Below are 24702 nucleotides of genomic sequence, written 5' to 3'. Positions count from 1 at the left end.
CGTTGCCTCAAGTGATGTAACTTGAGGCAGACGTCATGCTTCTCCCACTGGTAACACAAAAGGCTTAATCAAATTACTTCCCTTTTACTTGCTGCATATTTTATTCTAATGTTACTTATTTCCATCTGTGAGTTTATCAAACTTGGACAAAAGCTTATGAATTTTCACACCTTATATTCATGGACCTGGAACTCTCCCAAAGGTCAAAAATCCAAATGGTGGGTGCATCAGTCAGACAACCTCTTCACCTCCTCTTCCCCACATGAAGTGGTCTCTTTCTGGGCCAAACTGGACAATTTGACTTTGTATCCAAACAAAATGCGTTTGTGCATGTACACAAACTCAATCAGAGCCTTTGTTCTCAGGCAGGGTGACACAGAGTTTACAGACTTGCAGCCTGACACTTCCTACTAATATTCATGTGTCTTTAGCAGCCTTACAAAAGAAACAAAGGGAATAAGAAACAGGCAGGATGACGTTAATCCTCTAACTGCTACTTGCTCCTAATTGACTACCAGCCAAGTAGAGCAGAATCAAAGAGTGTTAAATGGAGAGAGAGACAGTGAGATTGACACAGACTGCACATGCTGGGATGAGAACCTGTCCACCACTGATGTCACTCAACAACTTCCAGATGTAGGCCGCTCAGACAGCTGAGGGGGGCTCCGAGAGACAGATGGGGGCCCGCACTGGCTCTTTCGAGGTCAAAGCCTGGGCGGATTTTAAACGTGGATTCAGTGGTAAAACAAAGTATGCAGCACACAGATTTGTAGGCTCCTGGTTCCAGCGTGGAGAAAACTGTTGGGACGTTGACGTTGGCATGATGATTTCTGACAATGTGGACCATTTCTTTCACATCAAAGTCACAGTAGGGAACATAAAGGGAAAGCTTCTGTGTGAGCTTCCTTTGGAAAACACTGGCATATTTGGCTTTTACCAAAACGTCAGGATGGTGGAATTCCCTTCTGCAGAACAAGAGAGGGTTTCTAAACCAGCAGCCTGAACGTTACTTAGTGAAGAGGAGGACTGTTTAAAAGTATGATTTCATTGTTTTTGTCAGTTCTCCTGCACATTTTCATGTTACATTAAGGCACAGATCCCCGTGTGCTCCGAGTAGGAAATGAAGAGAGTGCCCTAGAGATCGTCAGACACACAGAGAGCAGCCCTAGTTTGGATGTCACCTCTCGTCCTGATCTGTTAGCGGTCTGCAATGATCTGGCAGCTGGAGGATGTTTCTGGCTGTCAGCCCTCCTCCTCGCCTTCCTCTTCCTCCTCCTCTTTCTCACAGCATCTCTTGAAGTCTCATGCTGTGATTGGATCTGTGCTTCCTGTCAGTATAAAATGACCCAATGATCGTACACTTCCTCTATCGCACACTCGTTCAACACCCTCTTCCTTTTGTCTTTTCTCTGTGGATGCATGTATGTCCAGTCAGTGTCCTTTCACAGCGGATATGTAAAGCTGTATAACTTTTAATGAATGCCAAACTCTGAGCTACTGCTGACAGTGCTTTTGAATACATTTTAGTATAGTTTACTGTCCTGCTGAAGTCATTAGGGGAAGTTTGACTGTTTGTTAGAAAACATTGCCCTCTAGAGGTAATGACAATTTGTCAAAGAGGAACATCACGTTTTTGAGGCAGCATCAGCAAAGTGGGGTTGCTTTGTACACAGTATTCCCTGGAGTGCCTTACCAGGTGCATCTGACACACTCATACATCAACAAAAAGGAAAATTTTCACACTGAAAGGTTTACCTAAATATCTGTCTTACAGCTAATAGAACAATGCCTTTTGCATAAAGGAGAACTTTCTCTCAAGATATATTAAACTATGGCTCCTTCCTCAAACGTGGCCCACCTAAAATAACAACCAGGGATCTAATCCTAAACATCATTATCTAATGCGACCAAGATACCATTTGATTGGAGGAGCATGTTGGAAGAACAGAAGAGCAGAACTGTACCGGAGCGAACTTTTTGGAACCAACTTCACCACCATGATGCCATTTTCAGCCAGGCTTCTTGTTGCTTTGCATAAATTACACTCGTAACGTCCGTCATGCTGTTTTGGGATGTGATTTTTTTTTTTTATCATTAAAAAATAATACCAATGTTATTGTGACTGACACGATATGGCACATTCCGACCCACAGTATAAGCCTGAAGTTACACAGTGAATAGCATCAAATTTTTATGTTATGGCTCTGCATTTTGGATTTGTTGTCAGTCATCACAATTATTGAAGCCCATAACTGGAAGAGGGTTTAAATCCAGATGATTTCCCTAAAGGCCAAATGAAATCAAACAGGTAACTGATAAAAAAATTATAGATACATAATTAAATAATACATACCTCATACAGTAATTAAAAGCCTGTTTGGACAGTGAGTCTACAGAATTAGACTTTCTGTCAGTGAAGCAGCACCATTCTACGTAAATGTCTGGCAGGTTCTTATTGCAGATTTAGCCGTTTGTTTCCATTCCGCAAATTCTGCAAATAGCCAGGAGAGAATTCTCTGCATCCCATTAAACACACATTTTGTTTCAACTCCAGATCGTGGAAAAGACCCCTTCTTCACCAACACTTTCCATGACTCACGAGGGGTGCCTGTTCCAGGGCCTCAGGGTCCTCCCGGGCCTGTCGGTGAGTGTTTACCCATCTCTTTATTGGGTTTATCTCCAGCTGCACACAGGATGTTTGTGTGCTGGTGGGAAACCTCTGCCCATACACTCAAAGATTGTTTGTAGATTGAGTTTTTGTGATTGTTAGTCAAGTGACCAAACACAAACATCCCTCAAAGTCGAGTCCACACACTACAAGCTATCTTAAGTCATAAACACTGACAGGTGCTGTGCATGTCAGGTTGAACTCAGTGCTCTTTACCTGGCAAAACTAACATTACTTTTTTCTATTAGGTCCTCCAGGTCCGAACGGTCCAGTAGGACCCCCTGGCCCACCAGGACAGAATGTAAGCTCGCTCACAGCACAGTGGTGCAACACAGTTACTGGCTGAGTTTAGCACTGTCAGATTTGTTGCTGGACACATGTATCTTTGTCATTGTGAATTTCCTCTCTGACTCAATACAGGGAAAACCTGGAGCTCCTGCAACACAGGGCCCCACGGGGCCGAAAGGAGAACGTGGGGAGAGAGTAAGTAAACTTGGTTTAGTTCAGTTAATTCATATATTTTACAGGGATAATTCATATTATTTACATTACTAAAAACATTCCAGAGTTAGCCCGAGGGAATTTTTCATCTGTAGACCCAAGCACATACAAAAGACACAATATTTTTGGTTCAATAAAAGAGTACAATATCAAACAATACAACACAATACACTCTGAATAAATATAAAATAACTTTGTATTCTTTGCACTTATTAAGATTGACTAAGAGCACCACATACAATACTTTCAACAGAGTACTTGACAAGACAGCAACACCTGACCTTTTTCCTAAATTGGTGGTTCTACCTCTTATTAACTTTCCTGTGTAAAAAACTACTTTGTCTCCTGGGAACTACGAGGGGCGACGGGGTGGGTGGGTGGGTGGGGGTCATATTTTTATAATCTTAAAAACTAAACATAATTGACTCTATTTGATCATGTTTTCACAGCCTTAGAGTTTATACTTCTATTAGATATTACAGTGGTGAGGCTTCTCATCTGTGATTTTTAGAGTTTGTTTGCAGTTTTGTATTGTTAGCTCTTTCCCAAGTTGCTTTTATAAACATTTTAGCTGCATGAAAACATCGCAGCGGCATGAAAACATTGAGGGAGCTATAGCATTCGGTAGGTTTTCTTTATGTAACAACTTTCTGAGATGTGCTTTTGGTTTTTCAGGGTCCTTTAGGTTACCCAGGAGAGAGGGGCTTCAGAGGCGAGCCGGTAAGCCACCTCTACCCGGCTGTATTGAGGATTATTGCCTGAGAAAACGAGTGTGTGGGCAGAAGCATCAACACATGTCATAGCTGGTTACGTTACTGTAAACTACATTTTCCAGCAGCACTATAAACCACACTGACAAGTGACAACGCAATCACAGAGAGAACGAGCTCTTTCTGTTGACGTAAACTGCTGCACTGCTTTCAATAATGTGTTGAACTCACCTTTGCTGTTGTCAATGTTTCTTCACAGGGGGTACCAGGTTCCAAAGGAGAGCCAGGAGAGAAGGGCTTGCCGGTAAGAAAGTAGTTGGTGGTAGTTTACATGGTAACACGTGGCCTGAACAAGACGATTTTGCATTTAGACAGAAGATTTTAAAAAGCTTTAAGATTCATTTGCCGGGCATTGAAGGTTTTCTGTCTGTCTAATCCTTACTTTTCTTTTACCTCTTCCTCATTTTACAAGAGCAATCTAAATGTAAGATATTTTTATTCATGTCATCACGTGTTTAATTACCTAAATTAACCATGACCAACATCTCAAGTTATGGTTATGATCCTTTAACATTCACCATGGTTATGGCTGTGATTGGCCACAAAGTTGTGTTCAGTTGCATCTCTCTTTCTCTCAAGCCCATACTTTCCTTCCTATTGATAGTCATAAAGTGTGTGTTTTACATTGTTGTTGATTGTTTGAGTACATATGATCGTAGCTGTTGACTTGTCTGATTTTGTGTGTTGATGTGTTTTTGTCGGTCCTCGGGGTGTGCTCTGGACTGCTATCCCCTGTTACGACACTGTCCTCTTGATCCTAAAGCTGTCTGACTCCCTCTGCAAGCTACTGTCTCCATGGCTACCTTTCACAGTCACCTTTACAGCATCTGACTTTGGCATATACATATAAATATACAGAACACCGTGAGAACAGCCGGTCTGAGTGAAAAGATGTAAAATCATTTTAGAGGCAAAATTCTTTAAATTTAGGAGTGGCTGTGATTACATCTAATCAATTGGCAAAATGTATCACTGAACCACAAAGAAAATGTGCGAAATGTATATGCCAAATCACTCCATATGTGTCAGTGGTGGGTCCTGTTGGGTTTAGAGGTGTTGTGCTCTGATGTGAGTGGAGTGGATACAGCTATCCTCTTTTCTCCCACAATGCAACCTTGCATGACTTTGGCTTTACACCGCATAAACTTTCTTGTTTGGATATGTAGATTAACACAAAATGCATCTAATCAGTAAAGTAACATGGTGCCAGTAAAACAGAAAATAAGGCAAAGTAGATATAAATTTCCAAAGTTTTATTTCGGGGTGTAATTCTCTGGTAACAACACTGGTACACTGGTGGCTCTGTGAGGCTGTACTATGACAGAATGCCAACATGCTCGCAATGACAATGTGAACTGCCTGATTTTTTTGGAGGTATAATGCTTCACCAACTTAGTTTAGTGTGTTAGCATGCTGAACAGTAGAACTTTAGTAGCACTTAAAATGTCACTTACTGACAGCACTTTGTAGTTTGGCTTTCTTGAAGAAATTGTATTTACTTAATTCCTGTTGTTCTGGGTTTTGTACCCTCATGGTTGAAATGCACTTATTGTAAGTCGCTTTGGATAAAAGCGTCAGCTAAATGAAATGTAATGTAATGTAATGTAATGTTTGCTAATCAGCACTAAACACAAAGTACAGCTGAATCTCATGGGCAAATTATTAGTTCAACTGAAAACTGTGACCTGATCGTGGTGTAAGATGAAGAGTCAGAGGATCATAATGTCACAGTGTCACTAAAAGCCACACATTGTTGGTGCAGAAAATGTGTCAGTAGTTGGATTTATCCTCTGGGCACCATGAACGTCTGGACAGAATTTCATAGCATTCTATTCCAAAGTTGAGCTCTTTCATTATGAATCAAAGTGGTGGAACAATCAACAAACTGACATTGCCATTACTAGAGAGGCACTGCCAGTGCAACTTTGCCTTTTTTCTACAAACATAAAGTGCATCTTTTTAAGCTGAGCATTTTATAGTCGATAGCACTCACCAGGGCACCAAGAAGCTTCAGTGACTCTCTGCATGCCTTCTTTTGTGATCATGATACTTTCAACTGTCTCCGTCTGCTCTACCTTTCTTGTTCAGTTAATTTTTTTACTTTTGAAGGTGTGACTCCTGGAGTCACTACCTTATCCTCTAACAAAAGACAAATTGGATGTCAGTGTAAATCTACTCTGGCTGCATTCTGCCACATGACGATGGGTAACATTTGGGACCACAGTGTTAAGAATGAACACTGTGGAGCTTAAAAACGATACTTGCCTGACTAAAGAAAAGACTGCAGATGGCATGATCAGATTTATATCCTTGGAGAGTGAAATTCAGCCGTGTTATGTCACCAGCATGAGGCTGGTCTGTGATGTGCATGCTGATGTTGCCCAGCCCAGCATGACAGAGACTGATTTCATATAGCAGCATGTTCAGAGAATGAGGGAGGAATACAGGGAATGGATAATGTCTGACAGTGCTGGGCAAATATGTGGACTGTTTTAACCTTCTAACAGCTGAAGTGTATTGAGAAAAATGACTTGCATCTTGGCGAGCAGTTCTTTGGCTTGTGCTCCTTACCTTGACGGCTGTATCTATCTTCACAGGGGGACGGAATACATCAGATCAGAGAGGCGCTGAAGATCTTAGCCGAGAGGGTTTTAATCCTTGAAACTATGATCGGTATTCATGGTGAGTAGGAGGCCTGAGGCAGGGTCAGCTTTAGGCAGGGGTCAAAGGTGGGCGGCCCAAACTCCCACTGTACCTCACTGCTGAGACAGGGGGTGGGAACAGTCGCGAGCAGCCCCAGGACTTGGGCTGGAGTTTCCACACCCTCACACAGTCCCCCTGTCACTGCTCTCTGATAGGACATTAGCTTGCAGATGTTCCACGACTTGCAGGCAGACCTTGAGCTTCTGGCTCGCAGGGTGACACTGCTGGAGGCTATCATCTGGCCAGGTAACGCTGAGACATCCTCACCCACAGTTCTGCCGGCCCTCAATTACCTTCTTGACAGGATCTAAAAAGTATTAATCAAGTGTTTGAAGCAAAACATTTCTGATAAACACCCGTTACCAAACTACTTAATGTTGTTCCAGTCACCCAAAGTTAGACGTCTTTTAGAAAAATATTCTTTTGTATAAACTGTTTCGTTTTTGAGAATCCTCTGTTGACAGCACAGATTTAAAAAAAAAAAAAAAAAAAAAAAAAAAATCTATTTACCCTGTCAAAGTTCTTCCTATGAGAAATGTCCTACATACGCATTCTGTTTTTTTTGTTTTTTGTTTTTTTTTTAACAGTTTTGCTTTATTCAGCCAAGATATTTCTGTATTTGTACATTTTTCTGTGCTATTCTCATGGGTTTAAAGTTGGTGGGGCTCAGTTGGAAAAAGATGACATCACATTGTTCCAAGCACCAAATTAAGTTTAAGCAACATTTGAATTAAAATCAGATGACAGTTTACTTGTTTGGTTGCAGATGTTGCCATCAACAGTCCTGATGAAGCATTTTATCCAACATTTCTCTGTCGTCTCAGAAAAAAATATTAATCAAAGTATGTTTGTATAGTATAGTAACACTGCAATAAAATGATTAGTCAAATGACAGAATATGAATCAACATCCAGGTTTTGGCTTCTCAAATGTGATAATTTTCTACTTTGTTTTTTTTAAACCTTTAGGCTTTAGACTGTTGGCTTGAATAAACAGACAATCTGAAGATATACTGAGTGCTGGGAAACTGTGATGGACTGTTTTTTCAACATTTTATCAGTGAGACCATCAACCTATAAAAAAGCAATGGACAAATTTATTCATAACAAAAACAACTGTTGCAGCCCTACTAGTCAGATGCACCCCCTTTATAATAATTATAATATGACAACAGCACAATTAAAATAAGAGCACACTTCTGATACCTGCCGAGTAGACTCATTTGAGGACAGCAGAGTGCTCATGTCCTCACATACTGATGGACAAGGAGGCCCCGTTCCAACTGCTGTCTTTCTTCAACAGAGCCTGATCTAGGGTCTGGGGATGGACCGTTTGGCACAGCCTCCCCTAGTTTCTACAGAGATAAGCGAGCAGGTGCACATCCACATCGACTTGCTTCTCCTCTGTCCTCCGACACCAAGGTTCGAGGGAAGTAACCCCACCCCTTCCCCCGCTCACCCTGAGGATCACAGGCTGGGTTGACCTCCCCTCCTATAGGTCTCATCGGCACTCAACAGATTTAGACCATATCTGATACCCTCTCTGGGCTTTACCATCAGATTTAGGATGGGGGACACCTCAGGGAAACTCCACTGATAATTCACAATGCCCTGCTCCATTGGGAACCTGAGAACTAGTCTGACCCCCACCCATCGCCATAACCACAGTTTATCTTTACACAATACTTCCACCAGCTCCTTCTGGTTTCATTTCATTGGCTACAGAACTAAAGCCTCACAATACAGATGTTCATGTTTGAAAAAAAAAAAAAGAAAAGTAAATCTGAATCTTCTGTGATGCTGCTCGAGCTACAAACACTTCTGGACTATAAGGGTCATTCAGAGTAATCAAGGAGAAGTCAGATGGGAGAGAAGAGACTGGATTTGACTTTGTATTGCTTTCACAATATAACTGCAACCTGAAGAGAGTCCATTATTTAAGTATATTGAGCATGAACAGTTTGCAGGACACAATTACACAAACAAACCTCTTCTTCTAGTATTAATTTTGTTATACTTCTATCATATTGTTTAACTCGATGTAATGTAGTGCACTAAAAAGATGAAGTCATGTCTACTCTAACTGAGATATGTGTTGCTAACAGTGATTTGTAGTTTTCTGGTGTGAGTGTTTTTCCCCCTTAAGTTGATTTAATTTACAATAACATTTTGACATTTAATCAGTGCAAAAGAAATACACAAACACTTGCATTTGGCTGCATATCAGCAGAAATAGTCATACATTATTTTGCATTTGGAATCAAAAAATGTTGAAATGAAAACAATTGACTGCAGACCTGGCTGTCCCTTTCAGGACCTTTAACACACACACACACACACACACACACACACACACACACACACACACAGAAAAAAGAAGAAAACTGTAAATGGAACTTGAACATATTTTTACCACTGCTGTGTTGGTAAACTGCTTAAACTATCCTGATGAAAAGTTTTTTTTTTCCGTCTTATATCAAACTTATTGTGAAACTATTTAAAATGATGCATTGTAGTTTATTTTGTATGCTGTTGTGTAACCATTTCATATTTTGAATTTTTTTCTTGCAAATGTGTTACTGTGTTAAGATAATCCTGTCTAGATGATCGGTGTAATAAAATAATGTTCATTGGGGTTTGTTTTTTTTATAACATGTCACCTGTTTTCATTTGTGGTACAACAGTAATCATTAAACACTTTTATAACAAATAAATGACATCCACTCTCTCTGATCTACATTTATATGAGCAGCTACAGAAACTCAAATAGTCAAGTTTGCAACAACTCTTAAAAAGACTCGGTCTTTTGTCCCGTTTTTCACATTAATTCTGATCTTTAAAATAGTTTTAGAAGTAACCCACAGGGAAAATAATAAAGCTCAGCAAAACCTAAGCATAGTGTATGTCCAGTTTACTGCACACGTGCAATTACTCAGTCCAGGAGTGAAAGATCTTCTAGGTGCTCTGCGGTGGCAGAGAGCTCTTCCCCTTGGATACCATCACAGCTTGTTCTCCAACGCTGTCATCAATAAGCAGGGAGATGGCGCCATCTAGCTGCTTTGATGCTGCCAAAGCCACTACAGCTTTCTCTGTGGGGAAGCCCATCTTCTCCAGCTGCTGGAGTCTGAGAGGAAACACTGTACATCAATGCTTGAAAACACAAACTATTTTTGAGTAATACGAGGAGTATTAAGTAAAAACACATGTACCCATTCACAGAATATTCAACATAATATTGATTTCTTACTAACCGCAGAGAGGAAACCGATGATTTGGGCACTTCCACTTTCGCATCAGGGTCATCTGGAGCATCCTGTAACGAGGCCAGTATCCCTGCTCTCAGCATCTGCTCCTCCAGCACCTCTGCCTCAGACAGTGCTGCAGACTCCTCCCTTATCCATGCAGCCAATGGTTCGATCCATGGGTGGTGGTTTAAAGCAGAGGGGTTGTTCATTGAGGGTGCAGCTGGCCGATCCACAGGCATCACCTGAGAAAGTGATCTGGATCTGTGACAACCAATAAAGTTAAAATAATAACTTGTGCCAAGGCCATGCATTGAGGGCAGTGATTGAGAACATTCAAAGAGTATTTGATGTGAATGATATAAATCCCACCTCTGTGAGGTAGCGTAGGTGGGCAATCTGAACCTGGCAGCAGTGGGAACATACACCCAATCAGGAATTAAATCGAAGACCCAGGCCTCCTCCAGCTCCTGTAACATCCCAATCAAGGGCTGACGATCTGTAAAGTTCATTAAGTACTGTAAAAAGATGATGGGATAGGACACTTTCAGCCCTCAGAAAAAAAAACAGGCCTGAAAACAAAAACACATAAAACGTACACCAGTGTTCTCAATTACTATGGCTTATTAGGCCTCTGCTCCAAATTGCCCCATTTGAAGGACTTCAACAAAAAAGTGAGACAAGTTTCAATCTAAAATAGTCTGTATGGCCACAAAGACCACGTGAGAAGTCGAATCAGTCTAAATAAGAGGAAAGCCCTTGTAAAACTTAACAGCGCTTCTAAAAGCCACAATACACTGTATTTTGACAAGCGTCAGCTGACCGTATAACCAGAGAAGGATACAGTTGTGGCCGATGCATATTGCACAGAAGTGAAGCAGGGCAGGTGTCCCCGGCAGCAGCAGCAGACCAACCAGTAGAAGCAGCCAGGGGAGAAACCAGACTGGCAAGCACATCAGCAGCCTCCTTTGTGTCACCTGTCGACACTGTGCTGTAAACAGAGCAAGCTGGACGGCAGAGTAGCCACAGATCCGGCTCGCCTCACCCCCACCCACAAAGAGGACCAGGGTGTAGAGAAAAGGCAGCGCTGTCACTGTGAGGATGGAAAGGGCCAGCAAGGCGACCGTTCCCCAGCGACGCTCCTGGCAGGGTCCCAGCGCCAGCAGGAGAACGACGCTGACCAGCAGAGAGGGTAGCTCATCATGGCTGAGAGCATACAGGAACACATCTGGGGAGGAGAAAAAAAAAAAAAAAGCTTTGATTTCACCAACTCTGAAACTGAAAATGTACCTGTAAACCTATGAAATTACAAACAGACAGTTTACCTCTGAACCTTGGGAAGTCTCCACCTGGACCTAAACTGAGACTTGCCTGGATGCCCCCAGCATACATCAGCAGCATGAGTGTTATCAGTGAAGATGTTCCCAGGCACAATCCAGGGCGATCAAATCCAAACCAAAACCACGCTGACCATATACGACCCGGCATTATATTAGATCAGATGTTACTCCTGCACTCACTTGACCTTTTGTGCCATAACTCTGGTAAATAAACACCTATTGGTGCTTCCGACAAGAAAACTGTCTAGTGAAATGAAATGGTTACAGATATAAAACCGTAATCATTTCTTACAAGATAAGAGTGAGAGCTGAAGTCCATTATAATAACATTATAATTCACAACCGAGGCTGATATATTTTTCTACGATTTATTTTGTTGGACTCTCTGTAAGCGAACGACATGGAATTTAATTAAGTCGCACTACAAGAGTTCAGTTGATAGTTTAAGATAGTCACATACTTTAGGCGTCAAGTAATAAATGTCTTGAGTAAGATAACTCCGTTGAGAGCGAAGGGAACGCCAACTTCCGTACTACGTCACGTTGTCTTCTTTGTGTCATGAGCGTAACAATGGCGTGAAGGTTCATTACCGCCACCTGCTGGACACTGGAGCAGATTGTTGATTTATCGGTTTAATTCATCGTTAAAATAATTTATCAAGCACAATGCCCAACTTTTCTTGATCCCAGCCTCGTAAATGTATGGATTATGTGGTTTATGGCGATATAGATTTGAATATCTTTGGGCTTTGGATTGCTGTTCACTCTATAGGTTTAAAGGGGCTTTTTTTTTTTTTTTTTAAAGAAAAATGTTTTGCCATTTTCCACTGAGGGTAAACATGTATAATTGGGCATAGCACAGAAAATGAATCTAAAAGTATATGGTCTGCATAAAAATGTCCACTGTAGCTGATAGTCTATGTCCTCAGATTGTTGACACTAACTGCAAGCATGAGCTGCATTTTTACTTGTCGAGATGTGGCTAGTATTATTCATTTTATACAGGATAGTTTTAGAGGTTTAGTCCAGAGAGTCTTAATGAGATGAGTCATGTGGTAGGAAAGCAGAAAAAAATAAGTTTTCCAAGACACATTTTCTTTCCACCACTTTTCTTTTTTGAGAAATACTGGATAATTTGACCTCTTTTCAGCTTTAAACAGCTTTTTAAATGAAACCGAGAAATCACTCTTTGATTAAACCAGTAATTATACACTGTCTAAAATATGGCAAGGGGCCACATGCTTCCCTGCTGTTGGGATGACAAAGCATGTTGGGACCCATTTGCTAAATCTGGTACAGTTCACTGTTTTTTAAGCTTAAATCTGATATGTAAAATCTTAAATCTGAAATGTAATAGCTCTTAGATAACTGTAATACAGTAAAAACAGCAAAGTTTCACCTATAAACCTCAGTGAATTGAAGACCTCAAGTAATTGACATACCTAAAATTTGTCCCTGGTAAATATAGCATATACAGTGCATCCGGAAAGTATTCACAACGCTTCACTTTTTCCACATTTTGTTACGTTACAGCCTTATTCCAAAATGGATTAAATTCATTTTTTTCCTCAAAATTCTACACACAATACCGCATAATGACAAAGTGAAAGAAATTTGTTTAAAATTTTTGCAAATCTATTAAAAATAAAGAACGAAAATATAACACATACATAAGTATTCACAGTCTTTGCTCAATACTTTGTTGAAGCACCTTTTGGCAGCAATTACGCTGGAGCTCTGTCAGAGTGACCATCGGGTTCTTGGTAGTGATGCTACGAGATGTGCCGACGCTTCGAAGCGCGTGTCGAGGCTTGCTTCATTGAGGGGAGGAGCCAAAAATGATGACGTCCGAAGCCTCGCTGCCCGGCTGTACCACGTGACTGCTTCGGGAAGTGGTTCAGATTTTGCCGGGAGGTTTGACAGCAATATAATATAAACCCCTCAGGCTCCGTTCAAAATGTGGGTTGTTGGTGGAGAGTTGCGGTCAGTTGAGAGTTTGGATAGTTTGGAGAGTTTAGAGAGAGAGATAGTTTGGAGAAGTTAGAGAGAGAGAGATAGTTTGGAGATGTAGGAGAGTGAGGAGAGAAGGAGAGGTGATAAGATGGAGCCAGCTGGGAAGAGGAGGATTTCCCCTGTGTGGGAACACTTTGATTTGATAACTCCTAATAAGGTAAGCTAAATCTAACTCTATTTCAGACACATTAGGTTTGCTTATCAAGAACTGTATTTTTCACAGTTTCTTATTTTATTCAAAGGTGAGGTGTTTATTGTGCTCCAAGGAGTTGGGGTACAATAACAACACCTCATCCATGCTGAGGCATTACCGTGCCTTGCATGAGAATAAGGAGGAAACTGGAGCTTCACCCAGCCAAGGTAAGTCATTACAATATTACAAATGCACCATCACAATTTTTCCCTGTCCACTTTTGTTTATTGTGCAAATAAAGACAGGTAACAGACACTGTATTTATTCTCTTTTAACCAGCCACCAGAAAACAAGAGCTGGATGAAGCCCTCGTCTCCATGATAGTGAAGGACACACAGCCCTTCAGTATTGTGGATGATGTTGGATTCAGGGCATTTGTGTCCAAACTGGATCCTAATTATGTCCTCCCTACAAGGCAGGTATGTATGGGTGCATGCATGAAACAAATGAGTACTTTATTGTGTCTCACAGTTCAGCACTATATATTTTTTCCTTTAGGCTCTGAAGGCCATGGTGGAGGCCAAGTATGAGTCAGCTAAGGAGAAGGCTAAGGCTAAAGTGGAAAAGGTGGCTGCTGTTAGCCTTACTTCTGACATGTGGACATCCACAAAACCAAAAACTGTTGAGAAACTGTTATTTCTGAATAAAAATGAATAAAATGTCCCCTGTCCTGTACATCATTGTCCAAGTTACACAAGCATATTCAGTCCCCTCTTCCTAGTTCCACAAGCACTTTCACTGTCCTCTGCCTGCTTAAGCCCATGCCATTTTCCTAAAGTGACAGAAAAACATTATTACACAACCTGCCATATCATATGATACTACCATTTTGGGAAAATTTACACACACAGAATACATTCAAAAAATATTTTATTATGCACATATGTGATAATTTATGTACAGAAATTATTTGGTCATACATTTTTGTAATTCATAGTCATTCCCAACAGCCATAACAGACACAAACATCACATGTGGTTCAGATACAGCTGCCTGTGATTATACACTTGGCCAGTAGGTGGTTTCGTGTGCACATGAAGCTTCGAGAAATGAACCCTTTCTCGAACCAATTGGCTGAAGTGGTTCGATGCCTCATTAGGCTTCATCTCACCATCACTAGTTCTTGGTCACCTCCCTGACTAAGGCCCTTCTCCCCTGATAGCTCAGTTTGGCTGGGCGGCCAACTCTAGGAAGAGTCCTGGTGGTTCCAAACTTCTTCCATTTACGGATGATGGAGGCCACTGTGCTCATTGGGACCTTCAACGCTACAGAATTTTTTTTCTGTACCCTTCCCCAGATCTGTGCCTCGATACAATTCCTTGGACTTCATGGTTTGGTTTGTGCTCTGACATGCACTGTCAACTGTGGGGCCTTATATAGACAGGTGTGTGCCTTTCCAAATCATGTCCAATCAACTGAATTTACCACAGGTGGACTCCAATCAAGTTGTAGAAATGTCTCAAGGCTGATCAGTGGAAACAGGATGCAAAAAAAATGAATTGAATCCAGTTTGGAATAAGGCTATAACAACAAAATGTGGAAAAAGTGAAGCGCTGTGAATACTTTCCGGATGCACTGTACCTGGACCCATACTTTCTATCTCTGCTGATTTCAGACAGTGACTCTCACTTCATTATTTTATGTTTTACAGCAAAGATGTCTGATTTTATCCCACGTTATTTATTTTTTATTTGATTTTATACTGCGGGCTCATCTTTAGAAGTACGATAAAGCACAGTAAGTTAGTTGTCCACTATTGAAGTGAATCAACGACCTTTAATATCTGAAGTTTTTTTTTCATGCTTTATTGAATGGTAGATTTTTTTTTAACAGCAAGACAGGTCAAACATTGTATTGATTAAAATACCTGGGGGGAAAAAGCCATACAATTAACCACAGCATGTATAAAATAATTTACCTGTGAAAAATAAGAAAATAATAATTAATCATTTGAATAATACAATATAAATTATACAATAAATAAAGTTGAAAAGGATACATATACATAACTCCGTTTTCAATTTGAGTCAATGGTCATAAGGTGAAAATAGTGCTCTGCTCTTGTTCCTGTGGTTCCCGTTCAAATAAAAACTTCTATGCGAGGGTGTGATTATCTCGCGAGATTTCGTAGTTCCCGCGAAGTGAAGACTACTTCTCCATCGGCTAGCTCTGCCCAGTTGTCTTCTACAGGCAGACTAAAATGGCGTCAGCTTCGGGTGAGTGAGAAATTGCGATGGTTTAATACTGGATTTTTACTATAAATGGTTGCTTAATTGAAACGATTAAGTCGGTCAATGTATTTTAAATGAGAATGTGTCGGCACAATTTATTTTCGGCTTGCATTTCATCGAATATCGTCTTTCCATGAATGTCGCTCGCGCTCCATGTGAGGCCTTGTCTTGTGCTCCTCCAGTCATTTGCGGAATTTATTACCAAAATGGTCTTTCAATCGGTGCACGCTGAAGTTAACGATGAATTTGCCGATTTTTACGAATTGTGTTTTTTTTTTTTTTTAAATCTGCATGCCAATACTTCTTGCGTAGCTCCGTTAGTTTTGGAGCAAAGTGTTGGATTAATGTGTGTCTTTTCGTTGCCGTGGTGCTGAATGGCGACGGGTCTTTGTAACGTGCTGCTCGCGCGCGAAGGATTTGTTTTGTTCGGTCGTTAACGAGCCCGATTTTAAATTCTGCTTCACAGATTACAGCTCCTACAGTCAGAGCAGTGCTCAGCAGGGGTAAGACTCGTCTATTAACCTACTAAAGTCACTGTAATTATTGTTTTTTTTTTGTTTGTTTTTTTTAAAGTAGGAGAGGTTTTTAAGTAGGACTGGTGACATACGAATATCCCAATATTTTTGACCTGATATCACCAGTTTTAGTAATCGGATGAGTTTATGGCCTCTTCGAGGAAAATAAAGACAGCAGGGTTTGAGATGAATGCATAGTAAGGATTTTGCAATGGCTAGATAGTCTACTAATATGTTTGAGTCTCGAATGTTTCATATATGCAAACATGGAAGAAGGCTTAATATTGGTTTTATTTATTGCCTAAACACTGCAATTGCTCAGGTCTGAGGGGGATTCTGATGCTAAAAGTTGGATTTGTGTTTCTGCAGGTATGCCTCTTATGCTGCCCAGCCGTCACAAAGCTATGGACAATCGACACAGGTGAGATTCAACGCTGGGGTTTGTTTGACTGTCGGTTGCTTTATGCTGTGTCAGTGATCATGATAATTGTCGTTTTGACTGCGTGGGTTTAAAAGACTGGAGCTCAATTAACTGATGTCCAACTACAGGGAATAATGTTGTTTTAGAGTTCAGTAGCGTGGGTTAAATTGTCATTATTCAGGGTTAATATCATTAAGCATTAAATAATTGTTTTAAAGAATGTTTTGTTGGTGTCTATTCTTCCTAGCAGCTAAAGTATGTTGGTTTTTTTTGTCCTTCCAGCAAGGCTATGGCCAACAGAATTATGGATCATATGCCCAGCCTGCTGCTGCTGCTGACAGCAGTTACAGCCAGACAACACCTGCAGCCTCAGGCTACCCTCAGCAGCAGCAGCAACAGTATGGATCATCCTATGGTCAACAGGCATCAGGTCAGTGGTTAAAATAGCAGTATTATTCTCATTTTGATGATGATTTGCTTGGAACCAAATGGCACAAATTATAGAATTGGCTTGATGGCAATCAGTAGGTATTTTTACCTCAACATGCAAGTCTGACTTATTCGCATGTAAATCAATGTAATAAACAGGCATGTCTATTTGTTTGTTTTCTCTAAAACTAAATTTTTGCCATTGGTGTGCTTTTTTCTTTTTCTTTTTTTACAGCTGGCTATCCTGCTGCCCAGTCTACTACTACTCACAGCTACTCACAGTCCGCCCAGGGTTATGGAGCCAGTGGTTATGACAGTACTCCTGCTGCTGCTGCTCCAGCAGCCTCCCAGTCTTACGGCTCTCAGCCAGGCTATACTGCCCAGTCTGCCTATCCTGGTTATGGGCAGCAGGCTGCTCCCGCAGCACCTCAGAGGTATGCACCTCACAACTAAGACCACAATAACAAGTGAATTCCACAAGAACATGCTTGTTGTCGCACTTTGCTCTAACTTGGCTTGTTTCTTTTAGTTACAGTGCTAACAGCCAACCAGCAGGTTACAGCCAGAATAGCTACTCCCAGCCAGCAGCATATGGTCAGCAGCAGCCTGGTTACCAGGGCCAGCAGTCAAGCTACAACCAGCAGCCAGGCTACCAGCAGCAGACCCAGCAGCAGCAGCAACAGGCTCCTCCAGCTTACCCTCCTCAGGCTGCTGGGTCCTACGGGCAGCCTCCAGCCAGCCAGTACAGCCAGCAAGGTGGACCACCCAGTTACAACCAGTCCAACCATTACAGTAAGCTTTACTTTTCATCTTTTCTAAACTATTTTCTAATATTCATTCATACTGTTTATTGTCAGTGTAAACATACTTTGATAACGGTGTGTTTTGATTTGATTTGTGTTCCTCTTTTATAGGTAATTACCGACAGGATGGCCAGAGTGGAGGTTCTGGTTACCCTGGCTCTGAGACCTCCAGGTACACGGGGTCAGGGGAGAGCCGGGGCCCTGGAAGGGATGGCTTTGACCGTGGTGGAATGATGCATCGTGGACGTGGAGGCATGGGGCGTGGCATGGGGTAAGCCTCTTTCCTTAGCACTTAACCTCATGTATTTTAACTTTACAGGTGCTGTTGCCATTTGGGGCAGGGCTGAGACAAATCCCATCAGAACCGACTGGAATGATCCAAAGCAATATACTAGCAGTTTATGATACTCCATTCTCTTATGATATTGACGATTATGATTTATTAGCAGTCAATGCTGGTTTGTCAGCAACCAATACTAATAAACTATAGGCATGTCTTTAAATGCCGGAGACCCAAGATGGTCTGTGTAGTATATGCCAAGACTGGCCTCAATTGTAACCATTCTCATCCAGTTTCTCTCAGCCCTGCCTCTCTTTTGGCCAAAGGTAAGAAATATTCGTCCCTGTTTTAATCAAAGTGGATTTTGATCACAGACCTGTGCATAAATTATATATCCTAGAACATCATTTGATTATGGGTCAGTATCAGAATTTTTAGGATAATTAAGAAGTTTCAGATTTCATGGTTCAGGAATGGGATTAAATCTTTTTCTGAAAGAAAATATACATACATATCTACTTTTTATCAAAATTTTAATGGATTTCCTCAAGGAAGGTTCAAATATCGTCTCACTATTTCAGCAACACTTTGGTCAGTTCAGTTTCTCACTATGGTGCATTATTCCCTGTCGGGTGACACGCTTACATTTGGAAGAATACAATTAAATTCCTCCAGATTGGTTTTCGGTTATTGTCATAATGGAGTCATTAACTAAACTTTAGTGTGGCTTGCAGAACCATACAACACAACATTGGTATTTTAAGAAATTCATAAATAGACATCGGTTTTATGCAGTACATGCAAATCCACACTTGTTCTTGCTCAAGTGCAATATTTGGGTCAATGAATTTCCTCTTTGGCAAAGTTTTTTTTTTTTTTTTCTTCTTTTTTTTTTTTTTTCCTCAACAATTCATTGGTGTTTTCAGAGTGTGGTTGGTTTCTGCAGTGCTTTCACTGACAGTAAATATGAATCCTTATTTGATTGGTTTGAGGAAGTGACACCAAAAAGGAAAAATTATACCATAAAAGTAGCAGTCAGCTATGCTAATAGTAATGCAGAACTTCAGTTATAAATTACATCAACTATAATGACCGAGTAATCAAGGAACTATTTTCTTCTCTCATTTTGCAGTCTTCTTTTCTTACCAGGTCCAACATTGGTCTTAAAGATGAGACTATATCACTTGGTGCAATCTATTGTATTAAAAGAGGTTGTTGAATCTCTTTTTAATGGGTTTGTTGGTAAATGTTTCGATATCTATGCCAGCCAAAAAAATGTGAAAACTGTACACTTGTTGACACATTGAGATCAAATTTGATACAAATCCATCTTAATTTTCTGACGTGCACTGCTTTTATTTGCCAGCTATGTACTGGCAGTGTGTTTTTGGTTCACTTCTCCTTGATGAAGTTGAAAGAAGAAAAACAATAGGTGTAGTAATGTTGACGTTGAAGTCATGGGAGAGCAGAGGATGAATTAATGGGTACACACACTTTACGTTTGTTGTTCCTAACAATACTTCAGGAGTTCTCTAGGGATTCTTTTAGGGTATATAACTTAAGTTCCTGGATATTGGTGTCGCTTAAACCAGTCTAATCTCAGTTTGGCTGAAAAAAATATGCAATATGTGCATTAAACCTATTTGTTTTGAGTCTCTTATGAAAATGTTTATCCCACATTATAGTGGAAATTGAATTTAATTGAGCTGGTCCTAAACCGATTACTCTGGTATCCTTCATTTATCAATTGAATTTGCTCTTGCTGCAGATTGAGCATTGAAAGCGTTTCTCCTGTTGCTACACATGGTCTCTTTGGAATTGGTTTGAGCAAACCCCGAATCTGAGGGTTCCAAACAACTTTCAGGGGTGTTGAGGTGATCAGAGGTTATACTGCACATTTGTTTTGGTTTTTAAATTGGTTATTACAGGTGTAAAACTAAGAGCTGAAAATATATAAAACAAAAACTTGTTTTATCGTTATATTTAGTGTATCGGATACCACACAGGCGGTCCTTAATATGAATATTTAAGACATGACCGGGTTCTGCTTTTAGTGTTTGGTTTCGGGAAAGCTTTGTTTCTATACATTTAAATGGTCGGTTTTGGGTCAGAAATGCCACACAATTCATCAGATGCTCCTTTTTTTCTTTCTTTTTTTTTTAACATTTAGTCTTCAGCCATTATCTTTTTGAGTTCACCAGTGTCAACCTTTTTAGAACAAAGAGTTCTGAATGACTTTCTTACAGCTTTTGGTGCATCCAATACATGAACACAGTGACACAGTTTTTAGACATTTCGATTAATTTCATACAAAATGGGACACTAATCAAGCAACTTAGTGTTGTTAAAGTAGTGGTAAATAACAATTCATAAATAGGAAGGAATAAAAACTCGTGTACATTTGAAATTGAACCAAAGCATAGATGTTTTTATAGTTACAGATTCATTTTAGCATAGTTTTATCTTGCACAGGTATATTTGTGGTCTGGGTGGGAGGTGGGGGGGCACATGATGTTATTTTGAAATGTTTTAAATTGTTTTTGTGGTTTGGAATACAAATGTTTGATCACTTTCTTTTGAGCACTTTTTAACATGCTTTGTCACATTTATACCGTACAGGTAACAGTGAGAGCCAATTAAAACCATCTATTCTCTAAAAAGTATCTGTACTCAGTACAGAGCCGCCAGCTTAAGCAGCAGGAAGGAGCTTAAACAAAGATTCGGGGTCTGCCATTTTTCAAGAACTGAGGATGGTGGTTTTTTATAAGCATGATGCGTAAATGAAGAGACCAAGTCATTGTTTTTAATTTACCGTAACATTGGTAAATGTTGTATACTTTCCTTTTGGTGTTGATTTGTTTTGACAAATGTATAATTGTACTTTTTTTTTTTAATTTGTTTTGTTACCCGGTTAATGTTACCACCTGATTATTCTTGTGAAATTTCAGATGCATTGTGTCTATTTTTACACCTATCAGATTCAGCTGTAACTTTTCTTAAAAGTAATGTTATTAGGTTGGTGGCTTGGGTACAGCTATGTATGCCATCAATGCATCTGAAATCCTTCTACCTGTGTACAAATGTTTGGGTTTTGTCACTTTTTAAAAGGCAGTGAAAACATGTTAGAAGTTACCATATAATTGTTTTTTTTTTGTTTTTTTTACAAATGTACCCACTACTGAAACTGTCACTATAGTTGTACTGAGCTAGCTAAGGAATGGCACATAGTTTATTCCCACAATTAGTTTGTGTATTTATTTTTTTGGGGGGTTTATAAGTTGCTGTCCGGTTAGTTAGAATGTTTTGATTACTCCCTCAATCAAGCCACTTTGCTCGAGCCATGGAAGTGGCTGTAAAGGGAAATCGCCTTCATATCTCCATTTATTCCCCCATAGCAGCGCTGGAGACAGAGGTGGCTTCAGTAAGCCTGGTGGTAAGTTAACGAGTATTACACTGGTTAGTCCTTTCAAACCTTAAACTTTTTGAGCAAATATTCTTTTTGAGTATTGATGTGTCTTACATTGTGGTATTCAAAATTTATTTACATAAACACATCTGAAAATATTGGGGATTCTTTTTTTTTCTTCTTCAATCCCCGAGACCATATTCTCCGGGTTACTTGGTATAATTCAGTCACTGCTTATGGTTTTACAAAGAGTTTTTGACAGGTTAATGACAAATTTCCACTCAAATGTGTTTGTTACTGCTTTAACAAATCTGAGCTGAATTCCTGGGTATTTGAGGATTTCTTACTGGTCTTAGAGGCTTTTCAAATGACACACAATTATTTGCCAAAGGGTCTGAGGTCTATTTTCAATTCAATATATCACTTGTGGGAATTGTGGTGGACCATAAGGTGCCATTTTTCAACTTCCCGTTAAGGCTGAAGCGTCTATAAAGGAGTGTCTGGATTATCTTTTGTAGTACTCCTCAGCTGTTGTCTACGACACTTGAGTTCCACACACTGACTTGTCTCAATCTTTTTCTTTCCCCCCTCAACTGATGGACTACAGGACCTATGAATGATGGCGAGCGTGATATGGGTGAGTAGAATCTTCAAACACCTGGCTGGTCATGCACAGAATACCTCTTGGTTGTATTTTCCTTGGATGTTTGATGTTTTTTTTTTTTTAATGGATTCTTGTAGGACGCCCAGAAGAGCAGGATGATTCTGAGAACAGCACGATCTACATCACAGGATTGACAGAGAAGGCTAACCTGGAGGAAATGGCTGAATTCTTTAAACACGTTGGCCCGATTCGGGTAAGAACAGCTCACTCTGAATGTTGGTGCAAGCACGACTAACGTGGAAACTAAACGGTTAATTCTCTGTCTCTTCGGATCAAGATTAACCGCAGACTCGGGCAGCCTGCTATTAACATATACACAGACAAGGACACGGGAAAGCCAAAAGGGGATGCCACTCTGTCCTATGAGGAGCCCATCTGTGCCAAAGCAGCTGTGGAACATTTCGATGGTATGTTTTGAACATGTGACGCCTAAAAAGGAATCTCGCAGAAATGCGTGAATCTAAAATGTGTCCCAAGTAATATTACTGAAGTTGTCTTTTTTTTTTTGTCTTTAATCCTTGTTAAATTGTAGGTAAAGAGTTCCAAGGCCGGAGGCTTAAGGTGTCCATGGCGCGCCGAAAACCCATGATGGGTGGAATGAGAGGTGGCATGCCTATGCGGGATGGCATGATGGGTCGTGGAGGTAAATGTCAGCTGTATTTGGTAGTGTTGGACTGCCCGAGGGCCATACTGTGTTTCACCCTGTCATGTGCTTATGTGATTGGGAACCCTCCCAACATTTCCTCCTGTGTTTGTGTCCAGAACATGTCTAACTTTAGACTCCACGAGAAAACGGTTAAACTTGTAGCCTATTGAAACTCTTCTGGGGTGAAGTGAATCTTGAATGTTTTGGACTGTTTAAAAAAAAAAAAAGAAAAAAAGGGTGTTATTGGATCTGTATGATTTAAAAAAAAAAAATGCTGTAATTTCCATTTCTTATTAGGTATGATGGGCCGCGGAGGAGACCGCGGTGGATTTGGCCCGCGAGGTGGTCCACGTGGTATGGGAAGAGGTGGACCCACAGGGGGCAACATGCAGCAGAGAGCTGGGGACTGGGAGTGTCCTAATCCGTACGTATTACTTCATAGCGCAGTGTCTTCTTGGATACCTGTTCTGCATTGAGGTATGTAATGGTAATGGTGTGTGTTCCCAGGGGTTGTGGCAACCAGAACTTCGCCTGGAGGATGGAGTGCAACCAGTGCAAAGCGCCCAAACCTGAAGGATTAGGCGGTGGCCCTCCGTTTCCTATGGGAGGTGACCGAGGCAGAGGTGGAATGGGAATGCGTGGCGGCAGAGGTATGGACCGTGGTGGGCCAGCAGGAGCTGGAGGCCCAGGTGGTCCCGGAGGTTTCCGTGGAGGCTGGGGAGGTGATCGTGGTGGATTTAGAGGACGCGGAGGAATGGATAGGGGAGGGTTCCGTGGGGCCGGTCGCGGAGGACCACCTATGGACCGAATGGGGGGTCGAGGCGGAAGAGGAATGGGCCCACCAGGTGGCAAGATGGATATGAGGTACGATTAAGAAGACATAAATGGTAAACTAAATACAAGTTTTATTACTCTTGCTGTTGAGTAATTCCAAGACTGTTTACCAAATGTATAAAGTTTATGATGCCTTTTGAAAGAATAACCAGTGAATTACAGTCTGTGACTACAACTGTTCGTGTCAGATTATAAAGATCTGTGGTTTACTAGTTTTTTCCTTGTTCTTGTTTTAGGGACCACCGCCAGGAGCGCAGAGACCGACCTTACTGAAAAAGAACTTCTTGACTTTTCCTCTTGTGGAATTTGATTTTTAAAATGAGAAGTTTTTATTTATGATTCCATATTTTGATGGTTGTAGAACTGCTTTCGTACATCCTGTGCAGTTACGTTCAACTTGTTTCCATATTTTTTAGTTTTACCCATGTTTATGTTGCATCTTGTAATGTGCATGTGTTTGTTTTTTTTTTGTTGCTTTTTTTAAAGACGCAGATTAGGCTCCAACTTGTATTGTAAAATGCAATATTTTTCAGTCGTTAACATATTTGCCTCCACTTTCCCATAACTGACTGTATGATGACAAACTTGGGGAAATAAAATTTTACTGATTTGATGCTTTTGAGTTGGGAGCTTTACTTTATTACATTACATTACATTTCATTTAGCTGACGCTTTTATCCAAAGCGACTTACAATAAGTGCATTTCGACCATGAGGGTACAAAACCCAGAACAACAGGAAAAGGGTATAAGGGTATTCAGCTAGAACAGGTACATTAATACAAATGCTTTCAAAGCTGTCAACCCTAAAAATGAATTGACCGTTCGCTGCGTTTCTGTCCATAGTGGTCAGTGGCTGCATCTGGGATATTCCTTTTGAAAGCATATTTGGGAGGTTGTTTGAGGAAATCTGGGCATCACGGCTGCAATAAACCTTCCGACTTGTCGCAGTAGGTATTAATGATGGTTAAGTTCTATTAAATGCCCCAGTTATGCTGTGACAAAGAGCCAACATGCTCAAAATCAGAACCGGAATGAAGCTGTCGT

At 40.6% G+C, this 24702-nt stretch overlaps 3 protein-coding genes across 7 annotated transcripts in view; 2 read left to right on the top strand and 1 right to left on the bottom strand.

Moving 5' to 3' along the window:
• Positions 1-9004, top strand: part of emid1 (EMI domain containing 1) — a 53097-nt gene extending 44093 nt beyond the window's left edge. The window contains exons 10-17 of one of the 2 annotated variants that reach the window (XM_069138466.1): positions 2555-2644; positions 2917-2969; positions 3089-3151; positions 3845-3889; positions 4139-4183; positions 4352-4363; positions 6537-6621; positions 7945-9004. In XM_069138466.1, coding sequence (XP_068994567.1) covers positions 2555-2644; positions 2917-2969; positions 3089-3151; positions 3845-3889; positions 4139-4183; positions 4352-4363; positions 6537-6621; positions 7945-8078 — 527 coding nt within the window. In that variant the 3' untranslated portion in view covers positions 8079-9004. The remainder of the gene's footprint in view (positions 1-2554; positions 2645-2916; positions 2970-3088; positions 3152-3844; positions 3890-4138; positions 4184-4351; positions 4364-6536; positions 6622-7944) is intronic. The other variant, XM_069138467.1, reaches the window with a different exon arrangement.
• An 81-nt stretch (positions 9005-9085) lies between these two features.
• On the bottom strand, positions 9086-11739 carry rhbdd3 (rhomboid domain containing 3). Its single transcript, XM_069138468.1, has 5 exons — positions 11209-11739; positions 10728-11111; positions 10256-10382; positions 9893-10147; positions 9086-9765 (listed from the first exon to the last, which is right to left on the bottom strand). Exons 1-5 carry the CDS (start codon positions 11369-11371, stop codon positions 9597-9599), a joined length of 1098 nt encoding a protein of 365 aa, XP_068994569.1. The 5' UTR covers positions 11372-11739; the 3' UTR covers positions 9086-9596.
• Positions 11740-15581: 3842 nt separating this feature from the next.
• On the top strand, positions 15582-24270 carry LOC138215840 (RNA-binding protein EWS-like). Of its 4 annotated transcripts, none has more exons than XM_069178269.1 (15): positions 15582-15644; positions 16126-16162; positions 16544-16595; positions 16878-17025; positions 17260-17458; positions 17560-17816; positions 17939-18098; positions 21503-21540; positions 22121-22150; positions 22255-22370; positions 22455-22584; positions 22710-22820; positions 23121-23247; positions 23331-23687; positions 23894-24270. In XM_069178269.1, the coding sequence occupies exons 1-15, from the start codon at positions 15629-15631 to the stop codon at positions 23928-23930; spliced, it is 1815 nt and encodes a 604-aa protein (XP_069034370.1). In that variant the 5' UTR covers positions 15582-15628; the 3' UTR covers positions 23931-24270. The 4 variants fall into 4 exon arrangements, with proteins under 4 accessions (XP_069034370.1, XP_069034369.1, XP_069034368.1 ...); XM_069178268.1 differs by having other exon boundaries at positions 17554-17816; positions 21506-21540; XM_069178267.1 differs by having other exon boundaries at positions 17554-17816.
• Positions 24271-24702: the final 432 nt, after the last annotated feature.

The sequence above is a fragment of the Embiotoca jacksoni genome, unplaced genomic scaffold, assembly GCF_022577435.1.
Source record: "Embiotoca jacksoni isolate LCO1_2020_lvr unplaced genomic scaffold, fEmbJac1.0.p SCAF_8, whole genome shotgun sequence".
Classification (NCBI taxonomy): domain Eukaryota; kingdom Metazoa; phylum Chordata; class Actinopteri; family Embiotocidae; genus Embiotoca; species Embiotoca jacksoni.
The sequence above is the reverse complement of the archived record's forward strand: the minus strand, read 5'-3'. Positions and strand labels throughout refer to the sequence as shown.

Coding starts and splice junctions, on each gene's coding strand:
- rhbdd3 (XM_069138468.1), bottom strand. CDS start 11,371: ATGCCGGGTCGTATATGGTCAGCGTGGTTTTGGTTTGGATTTGATCGC. Junction 11,112..11,208: donor AGACTTCCCAAGGTTCAGAG/GTAAACTGTCTG, acceptor TCTCCTCCCCAG/ATGTGTTCCTGTATGCTCTC. Junction 9,766..9,892: donor TCATCGGTTTCCTCTCTGCG/GTTAGTAAGAAA, acceptor GTTTCCTCTCAG/ACTCCAGCAGCTGGAGAAGA.
- LOC138215840 (XM_069178267.1), top strand. Junction 17,817..17,938: donor CAACCAGTCCAACCATTACA/GTAAGCTTTACT, acceptor CCTCTTTTATAG/GTAATTACCGACAGGATGGC. Junction 23,688..23,893: donor GGTGGCAAGATGGATATGAG/GTACGATTAAGA, acceptor TTCTTGTTTTAG/GGACCACCGCCAGGAGCGCA.